Source organism: Aphis gossypii, chromosome 1 (genome assembly GCF_020184175.1).
Source record: "Aphis gossypii isolate Hap1 chromosome 1, ASM2018417v2, whole genome shotgun sequence".
Lineage (NCBI taxonomy): Eukaryota > Metazoa > Arthropoda > Insecta > Hemiptera > Aphididae > Aphis > Aphis gossypii.
In genome coordinates this window covers 51,777,555-51,801,855 of record NC_065530.1, presented here as the reverse complement: position 1 = coordinate 51,801,855, position 24,301 = coordinate 51,777,555, and the positions used below count along the sequence as shown (strand labels likewise).

General features: G+C 26.1%; 1 protein-coding gene across 5 annotated transcripts in view; it reads left to right on the top strand.

Moving 5' to 3' along the window:
* Positions 1 to 24,301, top strand: part of LOC114126906 (melatonin receptor type 1A-like) — a 114,875-nt gene that overhangs the window by 70,229 nt on the left and 20,345 nt on the right. For 3 of the 5 annotated variants that reach the window (XM_050198443.1, XM_050198442.1, XM_050198446.1), the window contains one exon: positions 15,604 to 15,862. In XM_050198443.1, coding sequence (XP_050054400.1) covers positions 15,604 to 15,862 — 259 coding nt within the window. Of the gene's footprint in view, positions 1 to 7,987; positions 8,146 to 8,353; positions 8,571 to 15,603; positions 15,863 to 24,301 lie in introns of those variants that run through there. The other 2 variants (XM_050198445.1, XM_050198444.1) reach the window with 2 other exon arrangements.

Genomic DNA, 24,301 nt, shown 5'->3' with positions numbered 1-24,301 from the left:
GAGCGTGAAATAAAAAACAAACTGATATTTTATGTATTTCAATATCGTCCAGATTATTACAATATTACAAATACACTGAAAATTCCCAGCATGTATATACATTTTGTCACAATAATAATTGTTTTGGGAGTTGTATATTCACATTTCAAATTGTATTATTATTATTTTTTAGTTAAAGCGTACTGTATATTGATTTTTTGATTTTCAAATACTTATGTTTAGATATCATATTTTCAAAGTAAATTCTTGTTTGAAAATTAGAGTAGGATTTTATTTTATAATTGTAGGATATCTTATAATCTTATCTTATCTTTTAGTTAACTTTAAAAATAGTGTGTGGTTTCAAGTTTGGGGTATTTTGTTATACAATGACCGATAAAGTAGGCGATTTTCGATGCAACTTTAAAATGAACAACTAAATTTTTAATTAGACGTGACAGTCTAAGTCGAAAGAAGTTAAATTATAGAAAAAATAAAATAAATGAAATAGAAATAAAATATTAATAAATACATTATATATATTATATACATACATCAGATATTCAGATATCGTTCGATAAAGCTATCAATGCTTGTTCGGTCTGTACGCTGTTAATATATTACGAGTATATTATAAAATATAATATATAATATTATGTGTGTGTAATATAGAAATGTTGAAAATGAGTTCTTGCAGGTATGGTCACAGTATTCCTTTACCTAATTTTTTTTTGATGCTATTTTTCTGATTTTTTTATAAGACCACAAACACATTTAGAATATAACATTTTTAGAGAAACTATAATCTGCGTGTTAACTTTTTTTAATCTTTAGAGATGACACATGATGCTTTTTTTTACTTTTTTTTACTGTTTTTAATGATTTATTTTCTAAAGAAAACACCACATATTAATGTAAATCCAACTCACTAAATAGTAATTTTACTACTTTTTTAATTTTTAAAGAAACATTATTTATTCACGAATAATATATTTAAATTATGTTGAATTCATTATGCAATTTAAAATTTAAATAATAAGAATTGCTATTCATTAATTATAATTACTAATTATTACTAGAGTACGGGTTTGTTGTATATTTTTTTTCTTTTTTATACTATTAAATTTTTGTTAATAATATTTTAAAATCATAATAATTAAAATTCATCGATATATTGTTATTAAATATATATATATATATATATATATTTGAATAATTTATCTTAATCATCGTATTTAGTCAGTCGTCAAATAGAACAATAAAATGCTAACTATTTATACAACCATCATTCATATTTAGAAAATACAGGTTTGGTGTTTTTATTTAATTAATTTTAAGAAAAAAATGAATGTTATTTCCGATGATAAACTCTAAAGATTTAGAAAAGAGAGTTTAAAAATATAACTAAAAAAATATTTCATCTAAAAACAGTTATAACTTATTATTAACATCACATTAAACAACAGTAACTATTAGCTTGTACACATTTTTCGTCAATGTCTTTGAATCAAGTGAGATATTTATTTTCAGTGAAGCTTTTTAGATTCTTGGCGGAGCGATGAATGTATTGATTACACAATGGTGTGTGTATGTATGTGTTTTTTTATGTCTGTCATCGTCTTTTGAAGCAGTAAAAATGCTTAGATTTTCAACTTCGATATCTTTTCTGGTAGGATAGTGAATCTAGTTAGTACTCTGGTAGGTCAAACGTAAAAAATTCACAATAAGTACTTTTCTTAATAATTGGAAAAAAAAATACTAAGAAAAATAAGAATTTTTACGCAAAACCTGCAGTTTTTAGAAATCGATTTTTTTATTTTTTTTTTATTTAAAAACGAATAACCATCGATAAATCTAAAACATGAAATACATTACAAAGTTTCTTATCAGTAGTTTATTTTGAGATCAAAAATTCTAGAAATATGAAGAGAAAATTTGTTTTATAAATGTTTGAAGTTTTAATTTAAATGAGATTAGATATTTACAAAAATAATGACAGTTTTAATTATTTGGTTGTTACTAAAAAATATAATGGTTATTTCTTGAAGTTTTACATACCGAGATTATTGTAATTGATTTATATACAACAGCAATTTCAAAACATTTAGATTAATTTTAAGTTATTGATTACTTTACCACAAGCACACAGTTATACAATAAAATGTTACTGACTTAAAAGTTAATGAACATAATGAATTATATAAAACTAATATATACCTACTATTATGATAATTTAACATGATAAATATTAGGTTTTCTACTAAAATTAAATCAATGTACCATCACACTAACAGTAAAATAAATTACTTTAAAGTAAATATCAAAAAAAATTTCGTGAAATACTTATAGTAATATTAGCTAACAATCTTCGCTCAGAATCCTGATTCGTAAGTAAAGATTTATAATAAACTATTTATTACTCAAATTTAACACATACGTTATGCAATAAACTCGATATTTACAGTACAGAATATTTGTTTCCTAATTTTCTACCTTTTTTTTTTATAGAATATAAAACATATAATTGCACAAAACTCAATAGTCCAAATATTAATTAAGTACTTACAAAATAAATAATATAGGTACTTATGGGATTATCGTAATGGTTCTTAAAAACCAGGGAAAACACATTAGGTAGTTTATACTATTAATTATTATTACTTATTTATTATTAGCATTAGGTTTATTTTGCTATTGATATCTCTATTTGTTTTTCATATACAGTTTTACATTAATAACTTACAACTATTTATTTAATAAATAAATATAATAAAATATTAAACTTAACTAAATTTTATTTTATTTTAAATTACATTGTATTTTTGACTATCGACAATAATTTAATTTTCAATAATGATATAGTCCCTTTTTATAGGTTTTTTTAATATATATTTTTATTTAATTTAGTTAAATAAACGTTTTTTCGAAAATCAAATATTTTTATGACATCATAAATGTGTGCATTTATGCCTTAAAAGATAATTCTTAGCAGTTTGATTTAATATAATGAGTATAATGTTTTAAAGACTTTTTTATATTGAGAAGTAATACGATCTGTAGTGAATCAGTACACACATATGAAATAAGTTATTATGATATAAAAATAATTTGTCAACATGGTTTGAATTAAAGTGATTAGTAATAAATATAATTTGTATGTGAAAACGTTTATATAACGCTGTTTTGAAAGTAAATTTGTAGTTTTTATTAGTAGATCATTGTTTAAATAAGGCTATCGGTTCGTTATATACCAGAAAAATCAATAATAATATGAAAAGTAATATTTATAAAAACGCTTGAATGGGATAAATTCTTGAGAATCAAAAGATGTTTAAAATAAATTTGTAAGTACTTATACAAAGAATTTATAATTTTCTAAGTATATTGGTTATTATATATTATGAGTAACTTTGTATTTAATTTTTAATTCTTAAGAAATATACGAACATAGGTTTTTAGAAGCACGCTTCAACCGTCTGGTGTGACTTGATTACGTTTTAAGGGGGCTTAATCCCCCAAAGCTCCACTCAATGTATACGTATTATACAATAAACTTAAAAGTAAGTTTGTCATAAAATTATAAACATTTTAAATATTCATAAAACGATATTTCAAGTAAATATTGCTAATATACCTCTATAATATAATACGAGTATATACAATATACGTAGTATTCAATCTAATAACCTTGTATTAAAATGTTATGTAGCTTATAATAAAGCTTTTATAGCTCATAATTATATACATTTTGACAAAGTCAGTGCAAAAAAAATGCATTTACATCAAAACAACATAAAATTATCTAAAATTCCAAAATTTTTTTATTTTTAAATTACCATTATTTTCAAATTCATAATTAATACAAATACATTTAAAACTTTTTCAAACACTTTCAGAATTTTTTTTTCGTAAAAATCAATATGGCTACAATAAAATAAACAAATTACGAATGGAAATTAAAACCAGTACAAATATTTTTTACTAATTTTAACTATTTAAAATATTTAACTTGAAAGCTCTTGAAGCTTCAATATACTTCTAGAAGTGTAAAATTTTTCACTTATTATAAACTAAAAAAAAAGAGAATAGATTTCCCAATGATCGTCACAAGATAATAAGCTATCCAGACTCGCAAATTTGTGACACCATATTCTGTATTTAAAGAAAACGTTATTAAGAAACGTTTTTGACTATGTTTTGTACTGAAAATAAGTTAAATTGATAAAACTACAACATATTATATTTGAAATACGTATTATATTAAATGAAGTAAATATTTTGTCGGTTTGTGAGCTTGTATTAATAATTAAAAAATGAAATTTTTCTATTCATTGGATAATTGTTGCAATAATACATTTTAAAATACATTTTATGATGATATACAAAGATAATATTATATATTATAACAATTTAAAATCAATGAAAATAATGTAGTGTATTTACTATTAAATTCGTAACATCATCACTGCAAGTGACATAGCATTAATTAGTATAATAAGAGCAAGTTGAAGGATTATTTTAATAAGCTTAGAAAATTTGATATTCAATTCTTCAGGAAAACTTTAGGGTGCATCGTTATCCCGCAATATTCTCCGATTACTAATGATAAAAAATGATCTTTTGTTGCACACCATGTTGTATTGACCTAAATTAATGTACTTCCGCTAAAATAATTATAACGAGCAGTCATTACTTATATATATAATTGTCATATTTAATAAGATAATGTTAAACAATTTAAAAGTAAATAAAATATGAAATTAAAGCCTATATAGTAAGTAAGCCATAAATTGTATTATGAAGTCAATATAAATACAAATAAGATATATATTGCCAGTACCCATAAAAATATACGAGTTTACTGTGTGCTTAATTTGACTTTTTTCATTAATTTAAACTTCTAATAAAAATGTATTTCTAAAATATATATATATTTATTTATACAATACATCATAGTTATTTTAAAGAGTTTGTAAATCGACTAAAATTTATAAACAATTTCGATTTTTCATTCAACTACTTTCAGACAGTTTTTCGATTGATAGATGTCTCGTATTTCAAATCAGTTTTGAGATAACTTATCCGTTGTATACGCTATTTAATTTATGAGAAAAAAACTCATCTATAAACTTATTAGATAAAAATTAAACTTTTGATTTGAAGATGATTAATGGGTTTGTCAATTGTTGTCGTTCACTATAACTTATTATTATTTATGCATATCTTTATTATCGAACAATAAAATATGATTCATACTAAATTAATTGTATTTTAATATATATTATACTTGTTTATTTATAGAAGTATTATGTCTAATCTACTAAAATTATAGTCACTATGTCACTATTATAATAACATTAACTATCTTAATACTTTTTGAAATATTCTTAAAAGTAAAATATCTACTACATATTTTATATTATAAATTTATAAATATATTGGTTATTTATTAGTAATTTATTTTATATTCTGTGTGGGTGCTTTTATCGTGAAAAGATAATCTATAATTAATATGTTTTGCATTAAAATAATTGAAAAATTAGACTTTCTTGGGTGAAAAATAAGTAAACCTTAATTTTAAAAGTTTGTTGAGTTTTATAATATATTTAAGTAAATTTTTTGCAAGTATCAATCATTCTTTATAAGCCGCGTATAATTTTTATAAACTTTAAATTACAATTTTCTATACAACTTTCAGATAGATTGGAAGAATTTATAGTTTTATGTCAAAACCGTAATAGTTACTAAAAGTTATAACTTATTAATCTTAATTTTATTGTTGTAAACCATTAAAAATATTTCAGTTAATACTAGAAACATGGATACTTCAGGTTCATGATTTTTTTTTTTTTTTTTAAGAATTATTTTAAATTTAATTAAAAACCGATGTATTATTCTACAGTGATATTAACTTTACTTATTATTATCTTGTATTAAAATGTATTGTAGCTACCAAAAACGGTATGCGTTGATATTAAATTACATAAAAATAATGGAATATAAAGTTAAATGTTTATAGCCTGAAAACACGAGTATATGGGGTAATTTTCATAGTGATTTGAACCTAATGGCCTGTAAAGAATATTACTGGTGGGTGTTGACTCTAGACGGAAATGTTTATTCAAAAATAAAAAACATATTTATAAACACAAAACGCAATACTAATTTAATAAAATCGTTAATCTTAAATATAAACACTTTTCATAGATCACGTTCTGTGAAATTTATTTTAAAACTTTAAAAAAATATATTAACATGTGCTGTTTTTAATTTATTATATTATTATGTGCAGAATATTTTTCAACACATAATAAAGAAAATATTTTATTTATTTTCAGAACCAATACAGTAAAGTTAAGCTATATTTTTCATAAAACATAATTTATTTTTAAAGTTTTGATTAAAACTTGTATTTATTTTGAAGGAGCTCAGTATAAAATAGTACTCCTAAATATAGTTTTAAACGAAATTAATGGTAGAATATTATTAAAATAAAATATACTTTTTACAGATTTTATACTTCTAAATGATTGTCTTACTTCCATACATCACGTCGTTACTATATACGTACTTATATGATACATAGACTCGATTCACCGCAAGAAGTATCGAAACATGTCATTAATCAATCACAACAACAATTTATTATATACTGTATGAGTAAAAACTTTGACGTATCCACACACAATACATTTAACAAGTCAACTCAACCGAATATCGCTATATTATAATGTTTTTATTGTGCAGATATTGAGGAAAAATTAATATTTATTTTTAGGTTGTTCAATAAAAACAAAACGAATAACTTACTATACATTTCGACTATAAAATCAAACTAAAAAATAATTTATCTTTTTGAACCAATATGTACCAATAGTATGCATCGTAAAAAAAATGTTGTTTTACTAAAAATGTAAAAAATAAATAACTTTATTTATGGATAACTTTGGTAGACTTAAGATTAAACGAGTAACAAGTGATTCACTTAAAGGTATTATTATTATTATTATTATTATTATTATTTTTTTTTTTTTTAATATTTATACCAAGAAAAATATTTTGTTTCATTAAAATATGTAAATATGTTGAAACTCTTATACGGCTTTACTGTCGATAATTCTCGTAATAAAATTAAAATGAATACGAATTTTAAAAAATCACCCATCTGAATTTATACGTTTTAAATTTTTAACTATAACTATACAATAATATTTCTCATTCTTGTTTCTGGAAGAATTCAAAAATCATTTTTCATGTAAATTTTGTATTAGTGAATCAAAATTATTTTAAAAGTTCATTTTTATTTACAAGAAATCATTTTATTTATTCTATAATTTCAAATATATTTTTAAAAGTCAAATAGTATACGTCATATAAATTATACATAGTAAGTTTTAAAGTACTAAATACTAATACTTTTAGCAAAAAGTTTTTATTCTTTATTATTTCAAGTAAGAATTGTTCTATGCAAAGTTTTAAACGGATTATTTAAATACATATACGAGTATATATAAATATAAGTTAATATCATAAAGTATAATAATTGTTACACAGTGTAAATAATAAAATAGATGAACATAAATGTTATTTTTGTTTTAAAAAAGCTATAAAATAACATTGTGAAAAATGGGACGAACACCGTAAACAATCGTAAATGTTCTTCATTTCACTACGTAGTCATAGTACAGATAATAAATTATATGTCGTATAGTGAAATAAACAACGATTATAAGCAGAAAGGTCGCTATCACGTATAACACTTTCTAATTTAACTTGTCGGAGAACACTGCAATCGTATGGTTCTGGAGCAAATCATATTATAACATCATTCGTCGGCCAAAAACCATCGACACTCCTTCGTCCATAAGAGGGGTAAAAAAATTTACCGTCGGAGATGTATACCACTGCCTACACCCGTCCGTGCCAAATCAGCGTGTTCCCGTTTCATCAGCTAATGCCAAAACAGTTAAACAATAATAATAATAGTAATAATAATGATAACAACAAAATCAACTATATTATATTGTTCATTGGCCGACGTTATAGTCATCTAGACAAGAGCGTGTGATGTGTTACACGCATGCAGTGCACTCGTAAAAGTGTTCGCAGCAGTTTACACGCCACGGAGTCAAAGAGTAAACAAGCCAAAACGATATGAAAAACCGGGTAAGCGCAAAAATACATCCATGCGTATGTATACCTAGGTACATCCATTTATTATAATATATTACATAATATTATAATATTAGGCGTTTGGACGTTTGTTTGGTTCAATTTTTAAGCTCGTGTTTAAAGTCTAACGATCGAGCGGTATAAATACGAGTTTGGCAATGACCGTGGTAACAGCATCATACTACACTGTAGACATATGTATACTTCGCGTATCTCTCGATCGATTCATTTTAAACCACGGCGAGAACGTTCAAAGTGATGTATATAAGCCAGCATACGTCGCGAGACTTTAGTCTGAGTTTTCTCTTTCTTTCTTTTTGCAAACCGAACGATCGATTAATGAGTCGTATTTTACCGGAACTAGTTTTTTTTTTTTTTATCCATCCTTCGATAAAATGGGCAATACTTTGTTGAAGGAAGTAGGTATCGTTTGTTTAATATATTATCTACAATTCAATTGCCGTGCACCCGAATAGACCTGTTTTCCAATATTATACAATTTTAATTTATATATTTTCATCAGGTTTGTTTTTTTGTTTGCTTGTTTTGTATATTATAATTTATAACCGATAAGACACGTTATAAAAATCAAATTAAATTAACCCACGCGTAGACGCGCCCACATTACACCACTGTTGCGGAAATTATAAATTGAATAGCAATTCTCATTGAAGATACACATAGCCTATAAGCGCATCACGTTTTATTTCAGTTGCTGGCAATGATTCCGATATACTTTTATAAACGCTTCGTTGATTTTTCACTATTTACAAAACGTAACTAGACTACTAATACCTGTGTTCAATTCCATCAAAATAGTCTACGTGGATCTTAAAAAATAAAATAAAAAACAAAATAGTTTGCAAATAGGTTTTAGTATTTTATATAACTAATATAATATATTATTATGATATTCGGTGGCTAAATGTGGTCCTATTAACTTTTGTAATTCAGCCAATAACCAGTAACAATTAACAGCTCATAGATCTTCAAATATTTCAAATATATTAAAAACGTATCAAATCAATTCAATAAACAGTAACTGGTTATTGTATATTATGTATATCATAGATGTGTATAATAGACATATTATAGTTATAATAACATAATACCTAATAATATTATCCATAGATACATATATATATAATATAACATAGAGAGTATATATTATGCTAATATAATTCTGTGTATTACATTACTGTATAAGTAAGAAACATCTTTAGTAGATATCTTAGAACTTGATTCACGAGCGGTACAATTATTATAAAGGTGTTAAATTTTGGATTGTTATTTTTATAAGTGAAATAATGAAAGTAAATACATGTATCAAAAAAAATAATTTCAAGTTTTTCATATAATAATAATATTATATAACAATGGTATTATAAGTTATAAAGTTATAAATTATAATTTTAGATCTTATACTCGAAGTGAAATTATTTTTTAAACCTAAATACCTTATTATTATATATAATATAGGTAGTTATTTTTCCCGCTATTAGAAGTATTAAAATAAAATTTATATTTACTAGCATCCTAATGATTTATCTGACAAAAAATTTAAATTATGAAATGTATAACCAAATAGAAATAATCATGAATATTGTGTTTGACGTTTACATAATTTTTATATTTATTTCAAGCGTTCAATAGAGTATATAATTTTACTGATTATCTTATTTTTTTATCATTACTAAAAAAAATACGCACAAATATATATTATATTGAAATTATTTAAGTGACCAAATGGGTGTTTTCGGAAAGTAATATACTGGGAGTGCGAAGAAATATATTGTTATTTTCAAATAACTTATATAATTAAAATCCAGCTATGATAAAAGATTTTTTCAATCTTGTATTACAATTTTTATAAGTACCTCTAATTATAGTTTATGTTAAAAATACAAAATGTTAACAGAAATATGTATAATTTAATTTTTATAAATATCAAAGTTAGTCTGCATTTACTTTAGAATTTTTACTTATCAAAATGTTTATTTTTATCATCTTTTTAAATTTGTTCTTTATTTTTTATGATTAGAATCTTGATAATTTAATTTAAACAAGTGTGTATATAACAAATAATAATAATAATAATAATAACAATAATTTATACTGTTCAAAGAAATCTTAAAAATGAAAAAATAATTTAAATTCAATTTATATCGTTGCAGGTATATGTGAGAAAACTTTATATAATTTAATTATAGCCATAAGAAAAATAAGTTATCAGAGAAAGTTGAATGTTAAAAAAATAATAATAAAAAAACTTGCAAACCTTTTTTTATTGTTGTTAAATTTAATATTCATTTTAAAATAATAGCTAAAAGTTAAATTGAAAGTTATTCTTAAATTCCCAGTATTAATTCATATCCACGTTTAATATTTATATATTCATTTTTAAAACCCTAAAATTCTAAGCATATTTCAATAATCTCTCAGTAGTCTGCTTTTTTATTATGTACTTTTATTAAGATTTAATTAAAATCACCTTTATGCTTAAAAATTATTACATAAAGATAAAACGGATGTCTTAATACTATTATAAAATTATACAACAAATTAATTATTATTCATTTAAATTAATTAATAAAGTTGATTCAATAATAAATATATTAACTCTTACATTAAAAAAAATACATATATTTTAATTTTGAACAATTATAGTTATATCAACTTTCAAATATAATTTCAAACTATCATACTGTTATAATACATAAATCAATAAAAAAAAGCTTTTAGGAATCGTAGTGACAAACAAACATATTTTTTAATATAAAATGATAATGTAATAAAATAAGTTGTGACTAACAGTCAATTCAGGTACCTACTTCAATGTACATACCTATAAATACACACTCAAAATGTAAGGCATTATTTATATTATAATATAAATGACAGGTTCAAGAGTATAATAATTGGTGCAATTTGGTTGCCAACCTAATAAATCAATAACATACAACTGCAATTATTAATTGCTTCGAAAACTTGAATGCAAAAATAACTAATCTAGATTAATTATTTAATCACAACTATTTGTTCACACATCAGCAGGCAAAAATAAATTTCAAAACTTTGTTTTTACATTTCGTGTAATTTCCTTACGTACTATACAGAGTAATTCACCATGTGCGCTAACCCATTTTTCATTTTATAAAGAATTATTTAGATTATTTAGTGATGTTTAAATATACTTTAATTTTTTTTTTTTAAAAATGTTGTACTACTAAAGTATTGTCTTATACACGAAACAAACTTCTGTTTTTCAAATGAGATCTTCCCTCTTTTTTCTATTAATTATTTAGGTTTTTTTTTTATTATTATTGTTATGTAGCTACCTATATAGTATAATATTTGAACGAGTAGTTTTTTAGTTGCTGAAATGTTTGCACTAATGATAAATGTCCTAAATCTAGTTTAATATAAGTAAAAAGTTAATGTTATTTACTGGATTTATCTAATGTTTATATACTTGCACTATTTTTATAAATATAAAATGTTGATATACTAAAATTTACTACTAAGTGTTTCAAGTCTGCATAACACTCATATAATCCACAAAGTTAAATAATTCAAAAGCTACTCGTCCGAAGTTTGATTTTAGTTTGTAAAAATCTGCTAAATCTTGTAATTTAAAGTACAAAAGTACGGTTCTCATTTGAAAAGTAGAAGTTTATATTTCTACAAGACATTCTTTAAGTAGTACAAAAAATCTCAATAATTTGGAAACATAGTCTTAATATGTATTTCAAAATTTCAAAAATTAGATTTTGAATAACGGCAGTATTAAAAAAGGGGGGAGATGAGCATGCTTAGTGAATCACATTGTATAATACAAATATTTTACAGAACAAAAATGTTTTTTTAAATTATTATAACTATACAGATTATAATATTTAGAATAAAAACCACATTTACAAACAATGTAATAATGTTATTTGACATGCTATTATATTCACATAGGTATAGTGTTATACAATTTTTTAAGTAAAAATTCTTATTTTACATAATTACATACATTTCTAAACAACCATCAATTAGTCTCATATAAATTAGCATCTATCGTTTGAAATAATATTATAATTACATTATATTTAGTTTTAAGCAAAAACAAACTTTCAAAAAGCCTATAAATATTAATTATTAAAATAACAACAAAAAAGAAACCAGATTAGCACTTAACAAATATATAAATATCAAAATATATAATTGTGTATACAATAAGCATATATTACGTATTATCATAGTATAATCAATGGTATTATACATGTCTCATCATGAACGGGCTTTTTTTATTGTCAATTTAATGCATTTTTTAGTTTTAAAGTTCAAAGTTTTTGTCGTTAAAATGTTGTTTTTGTTCTTCGCAATAACAAATATTATCTTACAGTCTATATTTCAAACACGGTTTCCCGACATCATAGACCTCAAAGGAATATAATTTCCTATACGTATTCTTCAGAATGACAAGGTCGCCCTAAACTTGAAAGTTATGTGATTAATAAAATGTATGTATAGGCACTAACTATTTAAAAAGTTAAAGTTACGTTACTTTTAAATAGTTTACTTAACTAGTTTTTTTTTAACTAACTTCTAACTTAACGAGATTTTTTTTTCATTTTTTAGGATAGAAATAATGTTATATAATAGTTAATATTCAATCATTGTTCTATGGACAATGTTTTCTAAATTTGACAATAATGCGTCTTTAATGTATAAGCGTATAACATTATTACCCTTTTTGGACAGTCAGTTGTCACTCGTCAGTTTAAGTTTAAGTTTTAATCACACTTAGAGTCAGTTTAGAGTCAAAAGTCCGATCGACGATGGGCTATCGGATACTCGGGTGCGTGACTCGGGTCTGTGGCCTATAAGTTATTTAATGGGTCTGTAGTAAGTTTACGTTAAATTATTTAACTTAAATATTTTTAAGTTCATATACATTTCTTGACCATTATAATATAGCATATTACAGAGTTTTGTAACAACTGTTTATGCAATGCTAAACTCATTTTATTGTTTTTTACATTATGACATTGATAGTGATATCATTTATCCTTCCGCTTTATTTTAAATATTTGTTTTCTTTTTATCACTCTTTGCTATTGTACACCGATAGACATAACTAAACCCACATTAGGCACACAATTTAATTTATTTTATGTGTTTTGTGGGTTCTATGAAAATTATGAAATAAGTATAGTGTTGAATCGATGAAAAATATGATATAAATATTGTTTATACTTAAAAATTGAACGTTTTTGTAAATTCATATTATACATTTAGTAAAAAATATGTAATATTATGTAATATTTTGTAATAAACATAATGATATATTGATTATTAATATATAAAAATATTTTAAGATCGAAAAACAATCATATTATGCATAAAAAGAATATTTTTAAATTAGCTATGATTATTTTATGTTTTTACAATTTTATGATTTATTGATGTCCAGTATCATTATCTCGTATTCGTTGTATTATGCTCTGTGTCATTTCCAATTATTTCAACAATAAGAGTTAACTATTAACATTCTCATTTGCTTTATAAAACCGTTTAATAAACGTATTATAATAATATGTTATATTTATTAAGTTTGAATTTTTTTGTTACTTATCAAAAAAGGTAAACAAAAAATCTTTCCCGAGAATCTGACATATGCCTTATTACATTTTCCTGTCATACATAATTTAAGTAATCTAACAATAACCTACCAACATGTTTTATTCATGTTGACCACACATGATATAATATTATATTTTGTTTGCATACATCCAATGATATATACTATTATACGTTTTGTACGTTGCAATGCACTATAAAACATGCGAATAATAAACAAAAAAATTGATATACGTAATATATATTTTATCCTATATAGGTACATATTGTTCTAGTTCAGTTCATATCATCATTAAATTAAATTGAATAAACATCACGATGATGGATATTTATATAATATACATTATATTATAGTATAATTCTTTTGAATGAATATGAAATAACAAAGAGTTTTGTGGTAGATTTAATTCGTGTAAATGTACGGTAGATATCGTATAATGAAGGTTTAATAATAATTTTCAACATAAAACAAAATTTCAGGGATAAATCAATAATAATCAAAATCGAAGACAATACGTTTTTCGTTTACACAATTTATTTTCACAATAGCTTAATACCCTCGTGGTTTATAGGTATGTGATTTAATGTGTAATTGTTAAGCGTAATCTCACATTTACTGGGACATATAAAAATATCAAATCTTATTTTAATTTGCGCGTACATACTTTAATCTTATACAAAAGAACTGTACGTCGATATTGTAGGACTTTGATATTAACCATCGACTGCGTAGTATTATATTATATTATGATGTATTTCTTCGTGTCGACAACATTGCAGTAAGGTTCGAATATATAAATTAGAGAATTTGATTAAACTCGTCTTCATCACAACGAACATATTGTTCAGTCGCAGACCACTCAAAATGCTCAACGTTGCCATTCATTCATTAGTATATTTGTTAACGATTATGGTTTTTCTCTTTCTTTCTTTCTCTCCGTCAATACCAGATCGATCCATTTCACCGTGGCGTCATCAGTGGCAGCGTTTGACATGTTTATTAAAGGCACGCATGCGACACGTTTTCTTCAAGGTCGTTTTCTACCAGAAACTCATTAAAAGGAATTTTATTGGTAACTGCTAAACCCTCCTGCGCCCCATCGCCGCATCGTATATCCTTTGCAGAGAATCCTTAGCTAAAGTATGGCGCCGACCAGCGTAATGTGTCTGACGTCGATCTGTTCAGAGTTAATCAACTCCCACGACGGCGTCGTATGCAATTATTTTACTCCTCAGTTTTAGCCAATATAGCGTGCTTAAATTTAATTTGTAGAACTCGTGTATAATAATAAAAATAATAAATATATTATTAAAATATTGGCGCCACGTTAGCGCATAGCTTATTACAAGTGCTGTATATAAACTAAAGTAATGCAATAAGTGTAATGATTTTAAGGATTTATAATGCATATTTAAAATTTCCAAAATAAAAACCGTGAAGTCAATAATCGTGTGTAATGCATTTCAATGTGTTTAAAGGAAAATAAAGTTTTAAGAAAAATACATTTAATATTAGATATTGTAAAATCAATAGCCATCAGATATAGAATTTCGTCCCAGCTCATCATCTAATGTATATTCAATATTGGATATATATATACCATATTGTACATTATTATAATTTATAATCATTTATATACATTATACATTATATACATACATTGTGACGTACCAGAATATTAATATTATTCTGGATAACTATATATTATAGTTCCTAAAAATGGCAACGAAGATACATTATAACTGCATTAAAAAGAAAAATTAAAAAAAAAATTATCTACTATCTCTAAGTATAATATTCTTATACCTTATTTTTAATTTCAGAACTCTATGTTGGACCAATTCAACGTGACGAGCGCGATAAACGAGACGTCCAAAGCCATCGTAGAGTCAGTTATGAGCACAACGATGATAAACGACGGACCGCTGGCGGACAGCGATGCCGTATCGCCTGTCACGCTGAGTATGGAATGGAGTAGGGTGGCCAGGCTGTTGATCATGATCGGCCTGTCCGTTATCGGCAGCATCGGTAACGTTTACATGATCAGCTCAGTAATGATTGAGGATCATCTCAACAAAAGGGGTGAGTACCTATAATATTGAGCACCAACGATATTATAATGTATACCTAATAAAAATTATTATTCGAGTTATCGAGTTATAGATATTTTAAAGTCAGATTTAGACGAAATTATAAATATTCAATAGAAAAATGACGATTTTAGCTATTTTTTTATACCTAATTTAAAAATATTTTTCGTGAGTATTTGAAACTTTTAATATATATTATTATATTTTGTTTACAAAATGAAATTTTCGACTTCAATGTTTTCGGGAAAAATTAAATGAACCTACCATTGTATAATTCTAATAGTAAAACCTACACTAGCACTTAGCAGACCGTCTTCACTCCGAATCGTTTTTCGTATGCAATGATTTATTATCGAATTCAAATTTAATATTTAATACATATATTACAGTAAGTTACGTCTCAATAACGAGGTTAACTCGACACCTATACTGTACAGCAAGCGGTTACCTAAGTTATTTATCCCTTTTTAAATATAAATCAGCAATTTATGACGAGAAGTTTTAGTTTGATATTAACATTTTTATTGGTTAAATACTGAATCCAAATAATTGTGTGAACAATTTTAATATAAATACGTTAAAAATTATACTAGAAGTAATTATAAAGTTTCAACATTAAATAATTATAATTCTGGTTAAATTAAATGGAGTGCGGTGAGGTATGTCTGTGATATTTGTTTTGCTTTTGAAGAATATGAAGCGGAAAACAATAGATTATTGGTGTTTGAAAAAATATGAATATAAAAATATTGAATAACTCAAAAATGGTTTAAATAGAATATTTGAATTATTATGAAATAAAATCAGTTTTATATTTACATTAGAGAAAGTTGGAGCAATATTGGTTTTTTCACTCAACCCCACACGCAAAATACACAAAACACATTCACATAAAATAAAAAATATTTTTTATTACAAATATTATAGAGAATACTATTTTTAAGGTTTCAACATAACAACAATTTCATACTTTATTATAACTATTTGACTTATTTGACTTTATATTCGAATTTAAAAGTAAGAAAAAAAGTTTAAATTTGAAGGATATTAAATTATTTTTAGTCAACACTTAGACAAAATCGATACTCGATATGCCAAATCTACAAAAATATAATTTTTTACAATCCTTTAATTGATTATTTTTACTTTAGGATTAGAAAAAGCACAAAAAAGATGATTTTGAGCGAATATATTTTATCCATGTTGTACATCGGCCAAAGAAAGAAAACAAATAATGCACTGATGTACTCTTAAAACCTTCATAGGTAACCGCTGGCTGATTCACGTCAAAAATATCGTACAGTAACTCAATAAATTAACAAGACACACCCTTACGATATCGTACAGCAGCCGTATAGCCTAACCTTACCTATCCACATTCGTTAAATTGTGTCCTCCAAAAAAGGTCATATTTTATGTAAATAACATAAACAAATACGGAAATTGCATCTAGGGTAAATGTACGTAAATAATTGCGGACTGGGATATTCCAATAATTTTCGGTCGGCTGTACAATTTTAAGAAAAGTATTAATATTGATCGATATACAAAAATATACCCAGGCCGCAATTTACATTACAAATTTAAAAAAAATGGGACTCAATTTACAGCGATCCTATAGATTTAACACCATATAAACCATAATTATATAGGGTAAGGTTATAGTGTTATACGTCTGATATTTTACGCTCAGTTCAGTTCCCGGTATCGTGTAAAATGTATTGCTGCGCTATAGATTTGGAGAGACAAAATTAAAACATATAAGTGCGATGCAATTTAAAAGATTTAAAAAAATTGTTTTCTCCGTCTGCGTTTACTATATATATAAAATACATATGGAACGATGCCCGACGCTACGTACTGCATTAGCCTGTATGGCGACATCGTCTGATGTCAAGATGGACATTCGTCTCGACAACCAGGTGTTGATTGTTATAGTATTATTAATATTATTGTTCGTTGTCCCTCAAATTTTTGTACTCCACATAGACGTGCGCGGCTGTACCACTATAATATAATACTTAAGTCTATCGTGTCGGTCACACGACGTCATTTGGTGCAGACGATATTATAATATAATATATATTTTATACGATTTTCAAAACCGGATAAACTTCACGGAAGCACTTCTGCGCAGGAATATTTTCATTTGGATGGATTTGCTAAACACACCTTAGATTACAGATGAAATTTATAGATATCTTGACGGTCGTCGATCGGTCGCCGTTTATACTCGTACATAAATAATAGCCGAGACGTGTATGTATAGTATAATATGATCGCTTAATGTACGTACGACATACTGCTGAAGCGCAATATATATCGCATTTTTTTTTTTTTTTGGATATTTATATACATAGACTCTATAGTAACTATACAACAATTTATTATTATCAATAACGGTTTAGGTGTTCAATATATCACGACGCGGTAAGAGTCCGAGTCGTTTTCGGCAAAGGATCGTTTAAAATACCGCTGTGCGTATTATTGTATATATATATATATAATATATATATATATATATATATTATATATATAATATAGCCAGCGGTGCAGTAATAGAGCTAAATTTATTGCGAATTATTATCTGGCATGCTTTTTTAAAACATCTCTTTCATATTTTTTTTTACGTTTTTACGTTTAGTTACTCTATAAGCGGTAAAAGAATGGTTTCCCGCCGTGCCTAGTCCCTATATCCGGTAAAATATATTATGTTCATGATAGACATACTATCTATGTATTTACTTACGATATAGTGAATTACCTTAGCGTCACAAGTCTTAAAATGAACAATTTTTTTTTTTTTTTGAGTTCCGTATAGCTATTATGAATTTTCCATAAATTTTAAATTGATATTATATCTAGTTATGATTTTAGTATTCACTAAAATACCGACATCCATTAATAAAATAAAATACTCACCATAAACAATCAATAACGGTTAAAAAAAAAAAAAAAGATGAATTTGACCAATAAAATTATTGAAAACTTACTAGAGTATCTAGTTATTCACAAGTGTTTTTCACATTTATTTTAATTGTTAACAAACACCACGATATTTCTGAGATCTAACTATATATAAGAACCTAAATACATATTTTATTATAATCTAGAATTTAGAAACTAAGCTCCGTTTCTAGTTAGTAGTAGGTAGTATCTTTTTTCGGTCCTGTGGGTATTTGAATTAAGATTTCCTTGAACGGTATCTCCGGAGTTTGTATACTGTACAGAGCGGAGGCGTACAGAAATGTGGCTTATATAGTTATATCTGAACGACCTGTGGGAATTGTATTTATGTGTATATAGTAGTATATACGCGTTATACATGTGTAGAAATAACGATACTTGTTATATACGTATATAACATTTTATATGGTGCACCGTGCTTGATGTTTACCACGTCGTTATATTATTATAGTATATGGTCGATTTTGGCCAGCTGGTATTTATAAGCTGTTTATGGTTAAATTGTATAAGATTCGCTAACATAATGTCGTCTAAAACATTTACTGAAAATTGGAATAGCTGTTCGGGTGGTTATTTTACCGTGCACGGGTAAATATCCTTTTTGAATAACGTATACGTAGTATAAGGATAATAATAATAAAATTATTATTTTAGTGCTTCCTGATTCCTGCTCAAAACAAGACAAAATATTACATAATTTATATAACACTAAGTAGGTAGTGTTCCATATTAAAATAACTTTATTATGTACCTATAGTGATTCTGCTAATGCACTTTGATAATAATCTATACTGCAATATTTAATATATTTTATGCATTCCACCTAGCGATGGCGTTTTAATAAAAATATTTTTCTAGATATCCTATAGGATGGGCTTTGTGACCCTATTATAGATTAAAAGGTTTTTCATGTTTAATATTAAATAAATCACAAATATAAAATAAATGAAAGTAAAATAAGAGAAGTTTCCTATTGGTTCTTAAGGGCAAGGTAAATATATAAATGAAATAACTAGTAGATGTATATATTCTATAAGCCGCCAAACATTATGTGATTCGTTCAATAAGAACAGAATTTAGTTTTTACATGATATCTCAATCTTAGTAAGGTAAACAAACTAAACTATTTAAATAATCTTAAAGGACTAAATATTCATGAGATAATCAAATACAAGTAGGCAAGTAGCATACATTTTAAATGACCCACAGGCTACATTTAAATAAAAAATAATAAGGCCAAACTTATCAAGCGTCAAGACTAGGGTAAAATGTGTTAAACTATCATAAAATAATGTATTCTTTGGTTCTATGGAAATAACTTTTGAAATACAATTTATGTACATACGAGTATGTAAAAGTATCTACCTAATGACCTAGTAATATTGCATTTGTTTAATCTACTTTTAAAACTCTAATTTAACATGCTGTTTTTGAAGTTGTTCTATTTTTCTGTTTTCCTTATACACGCATATTACATTATACACACACTTCACAACGTTTTGAATATTTATATGTTTCCGCTCCAATATAGATATGTCAATTTCAATTAAATCGTGAAATAAATCAATGCGTGTCCTCATTTCTAGATGACTGCAGCAAAAATGATTTTCAGCTTAGGAAACAAACTTTGAACGGTTACGGTTAGGTATATCTAAAGAAACTTGTACCGTTCCATTAAATCCCGTGGACTAGGTATAACAAGTCATTGCGTTCGAGCAATAAATAACTTCTAACTAGAGAGAGCACAGACGAATACACATCGCGTTCGTTTTGATTTACTGAGCCGTGTGATTGAAGTAACTACACACTTATTCTATATTACTCATTCGCCATTATACAGACAAATATATATGCGTGCACGATGCATAATGCATATATATACATCAACTATAAATCTGTGACGTAAATACACAGACACACGATAACTGCAAACCGCATTTCAAATCAAATGTTTACTGGTTAATGGATTATCTATATTATAATTTATAAAAGTTAAAATGTCGAAGATGTAAGTTAATACTTAACCTAACCTAAGGCAATCGCCTTATAAACTAACCGTATAAAACATAACGCTTTCAGTTCAAAGAACATACACAAGGAATCCAATCGTACAATAGATATATTGCCTATCGCCTACTACAAGTTCATAACGATGTAGTGAACATATAATAATATATCATATCGTATAAATTATCATGTTTAAAAGTCGAAACACCAACACCGCGCAACAGTGTTCTGTCAGCAGATCATTACTATACATCGCTGTGCGCTGTATTTCACCAGTCCCCTGTTTTACACGCCGTACGTCATCAGTCGTATTTGTTAGCACACTCCCTTCGGAGCCAAAATCACCCCCTATCCCCTGCTCAAAAACGAGGTTGTGCGCCATCTGTTATTAATCATATGTATTATTACGTGCCTTCGCACCTGCGGGACCGATGTCCTGCTCAGGTCTCTTCGATCGCATGCAAAAAGTTTCAAAACGGAACCGGCAGAAGAGATGCATTGGAGGCTCGGACGGAGGCTGCGTGGAAAAACGCGTGACCCGAATGCACACACTGTGCGTACAAAGTGCGATGAAAAATGTATAAACGTGACCTAAACTCTGAATGCTTCCGTAAACTGCAAACGTTGAACCCGCGATTTATGTGCAGTCGTAATCCACATGGGACTATAATATCTGAATATCATATATATGCAAGCCGAGGCCTTTCTCTTTCCCATTCAAACACGTGCATGATAATATAAACGAATTGCATTAATGGATCTATATGTTTTTACTTTATTACTTGACCCTTCTTAATCCGCGTTGCGCTTTTTTTTTAAAAATGTAACAATATAAAATCATTTTGTTATAATAATAATTATTATTAACGATCTATAACAATATAGTTTAATAAAATTACCAGGCACTTTGCTTTACGTCTACTGTTAACGTAATTTATTTCTAAAATATATCACATTACCACACCTTCTATTATATTATTATATTATTTTAGCCATGATTTATATATTATTATATTATGTACTTCCCGCAGCGTACCTATAATATAATATATTTTATGTACTCCGCACACCTTGCTTTATTTTCAACACTGTTACTCTGTAGCAGTTAAATACTTTTCGTTTAAACCTTCATGAAATCTTCGTCTTTCTTAGAACGTGTGTACGGGTTGTGATAATACAATTTTTATATTATTTAAGATCACCATGGTTTTTTTTTTTTTTTTGCTTTTGTTAGAGACAAATAAAAACGATTCAAAAATGTATACACTTTGTGTACACATTACTGTATATATTATTATTTGAAAAAAAAACAATTTTAACGGATAAATTATTCACGAAATAATCGTAAAAGGTTTCTAAATAATACACACTTACGAATATATGATGACATTTCACGTCGTGTTATCATGCGTTTGACTCTGACAATAGTATAATATGTATAGTGTATACACTATATACGATTTTACGAATAAAAACATGTTGTGAAATAGAGGCACCACAATACAGTGATTTTACACGAAACTATCAAAATAAATTGGTAATATTATTATAGTACATTTTTTGATACAAGGATGATGGAAATTGTATATCATATTACAAACGTCAGTGATTGTAGGTTATGTTAAAAATTTCTCGAAGTACGAAGTATCTTGTTTTTTTTTATTTATCTACATGAAAGAGCAGTCAACAAACTTATATATAAATATATAGGGAAACTTACCTATAAGGGACGATCAACCATTAAAAGTATCCGTTATAGACAGGTGTACGTTATAGAAAGGATTCTGGAATGAAGTACAATATGTACTATACATAATATTATATATACTATAATATTTTAAGTAATATACTTAAAACGTATTATCGAAGCGATACTTGATAAGCATCATTGAATATTTTTTAATTTTTATACGTGTTTCTTATTAATGTGGTTATATATGTACATTGTACAAATTTTCAATACGTATTAATATTTATATAATAAGTATAGTTAGGGAATATGTTCATTGTTCATATTGTACATATTTATATTCACATGCATTTAATTTTGAACTAAGATAGTTGTCCGTTATCAAAAATATTACTGTCCGTGTCCGTAATAAAAAGAGTCCATTAATCGTTCGTTACAGACAGGTCGAAGTACATTAGAATGACTATATTTTTGCTGGAACCTTATTATTTTTTACGTCAATAGACAGTCTTCGCTGTATTTTTTATGAAATTTATCTATAAACTATTTATCGATCGATTAACATGTATGAAAAATATACATTTTGTGCGTAATAGGTAGTATTTCTTAAATATCAACGTACTAAAGTGCAAAATCTAATAACCAGATAAAAAATTAAATTAATGTATGTACCTAGTACCTAGTCCTAAAATATAATACTATTATAAATTCCGTGCTAAAGTTTGTTTCTAATAATTATCTGAAAAAAATAACCAATATTTCAAACTGCAAACACTTTTATTTCATAAATGAATGAAAGAATAAATTTATGATATAGGAATATATAGTATATACTACCTACATATATACTACATATCTATAAATTATTAACATTACAACATAACTGACAGACGTGTACAGATTCAACTGGGGTGAAACAACGATATATTAAAGTGCGTAATAATATACAACTTGAAAGCATGTACCACACCGCACACTGATACACGATCACTATGCTTAGGTTTGTGGTTACCCTGTGTGAACATGTATAGTGTGTGTGAAGAATGGGATGTAATAGATCACCTCGAAAAACTTTTTCATCACAAAGAATGTAAGTTTTGTTGTCATTGCGTTATCGTTAAATTATATGAGCACAATCACATACGCACAAAAAGTTTGATCAACTGTAGGAAACAAAGAAAAACAAGGATGTCGTTATACATGTTGAACTCTTGTAATGAGATGTAGGTACTGCTTATTGTTCAAATCCTTGAAAACGTCAAAAATTGCTCGGAGCACTCTTCCTTCGTCTAGTCTGTAAATACGTGTTCATATCAGAATATAAAAATTGTGATTAACATAAAAAATACATGCTATTGTAAAGCCAATTAATTGTCGATAGGTTGAGAGGACCGTCACGTGCAACGCTTATGACAAGTTGTTGTTCTAGTTGAAGGACATGTCCCTGCATAACCGTGTACTTAAATAGGATGCACGCGATACTGCAGAAGCGTATTGAATGCTCGGGTGTAATGAAAACCACAATGACGTTGTCTCGTGGTGGATTTGAACGACATGGCGTTAGTCATAGATAATAATTTAATAATTTATACCTAAAAGTCAAAATATCTTTTTTTATTATAATCAAATAATATGTGTGGACTGAACAAAACTAAGCTTATTCTTGTTATGATGTTGTTATGTTAATTTTTATTTACTATTTTTTTTCATATTCGCGAAATGCCATTGTTTTATATTTCCTATTAAAATGCAAATTTGTCTACGTTG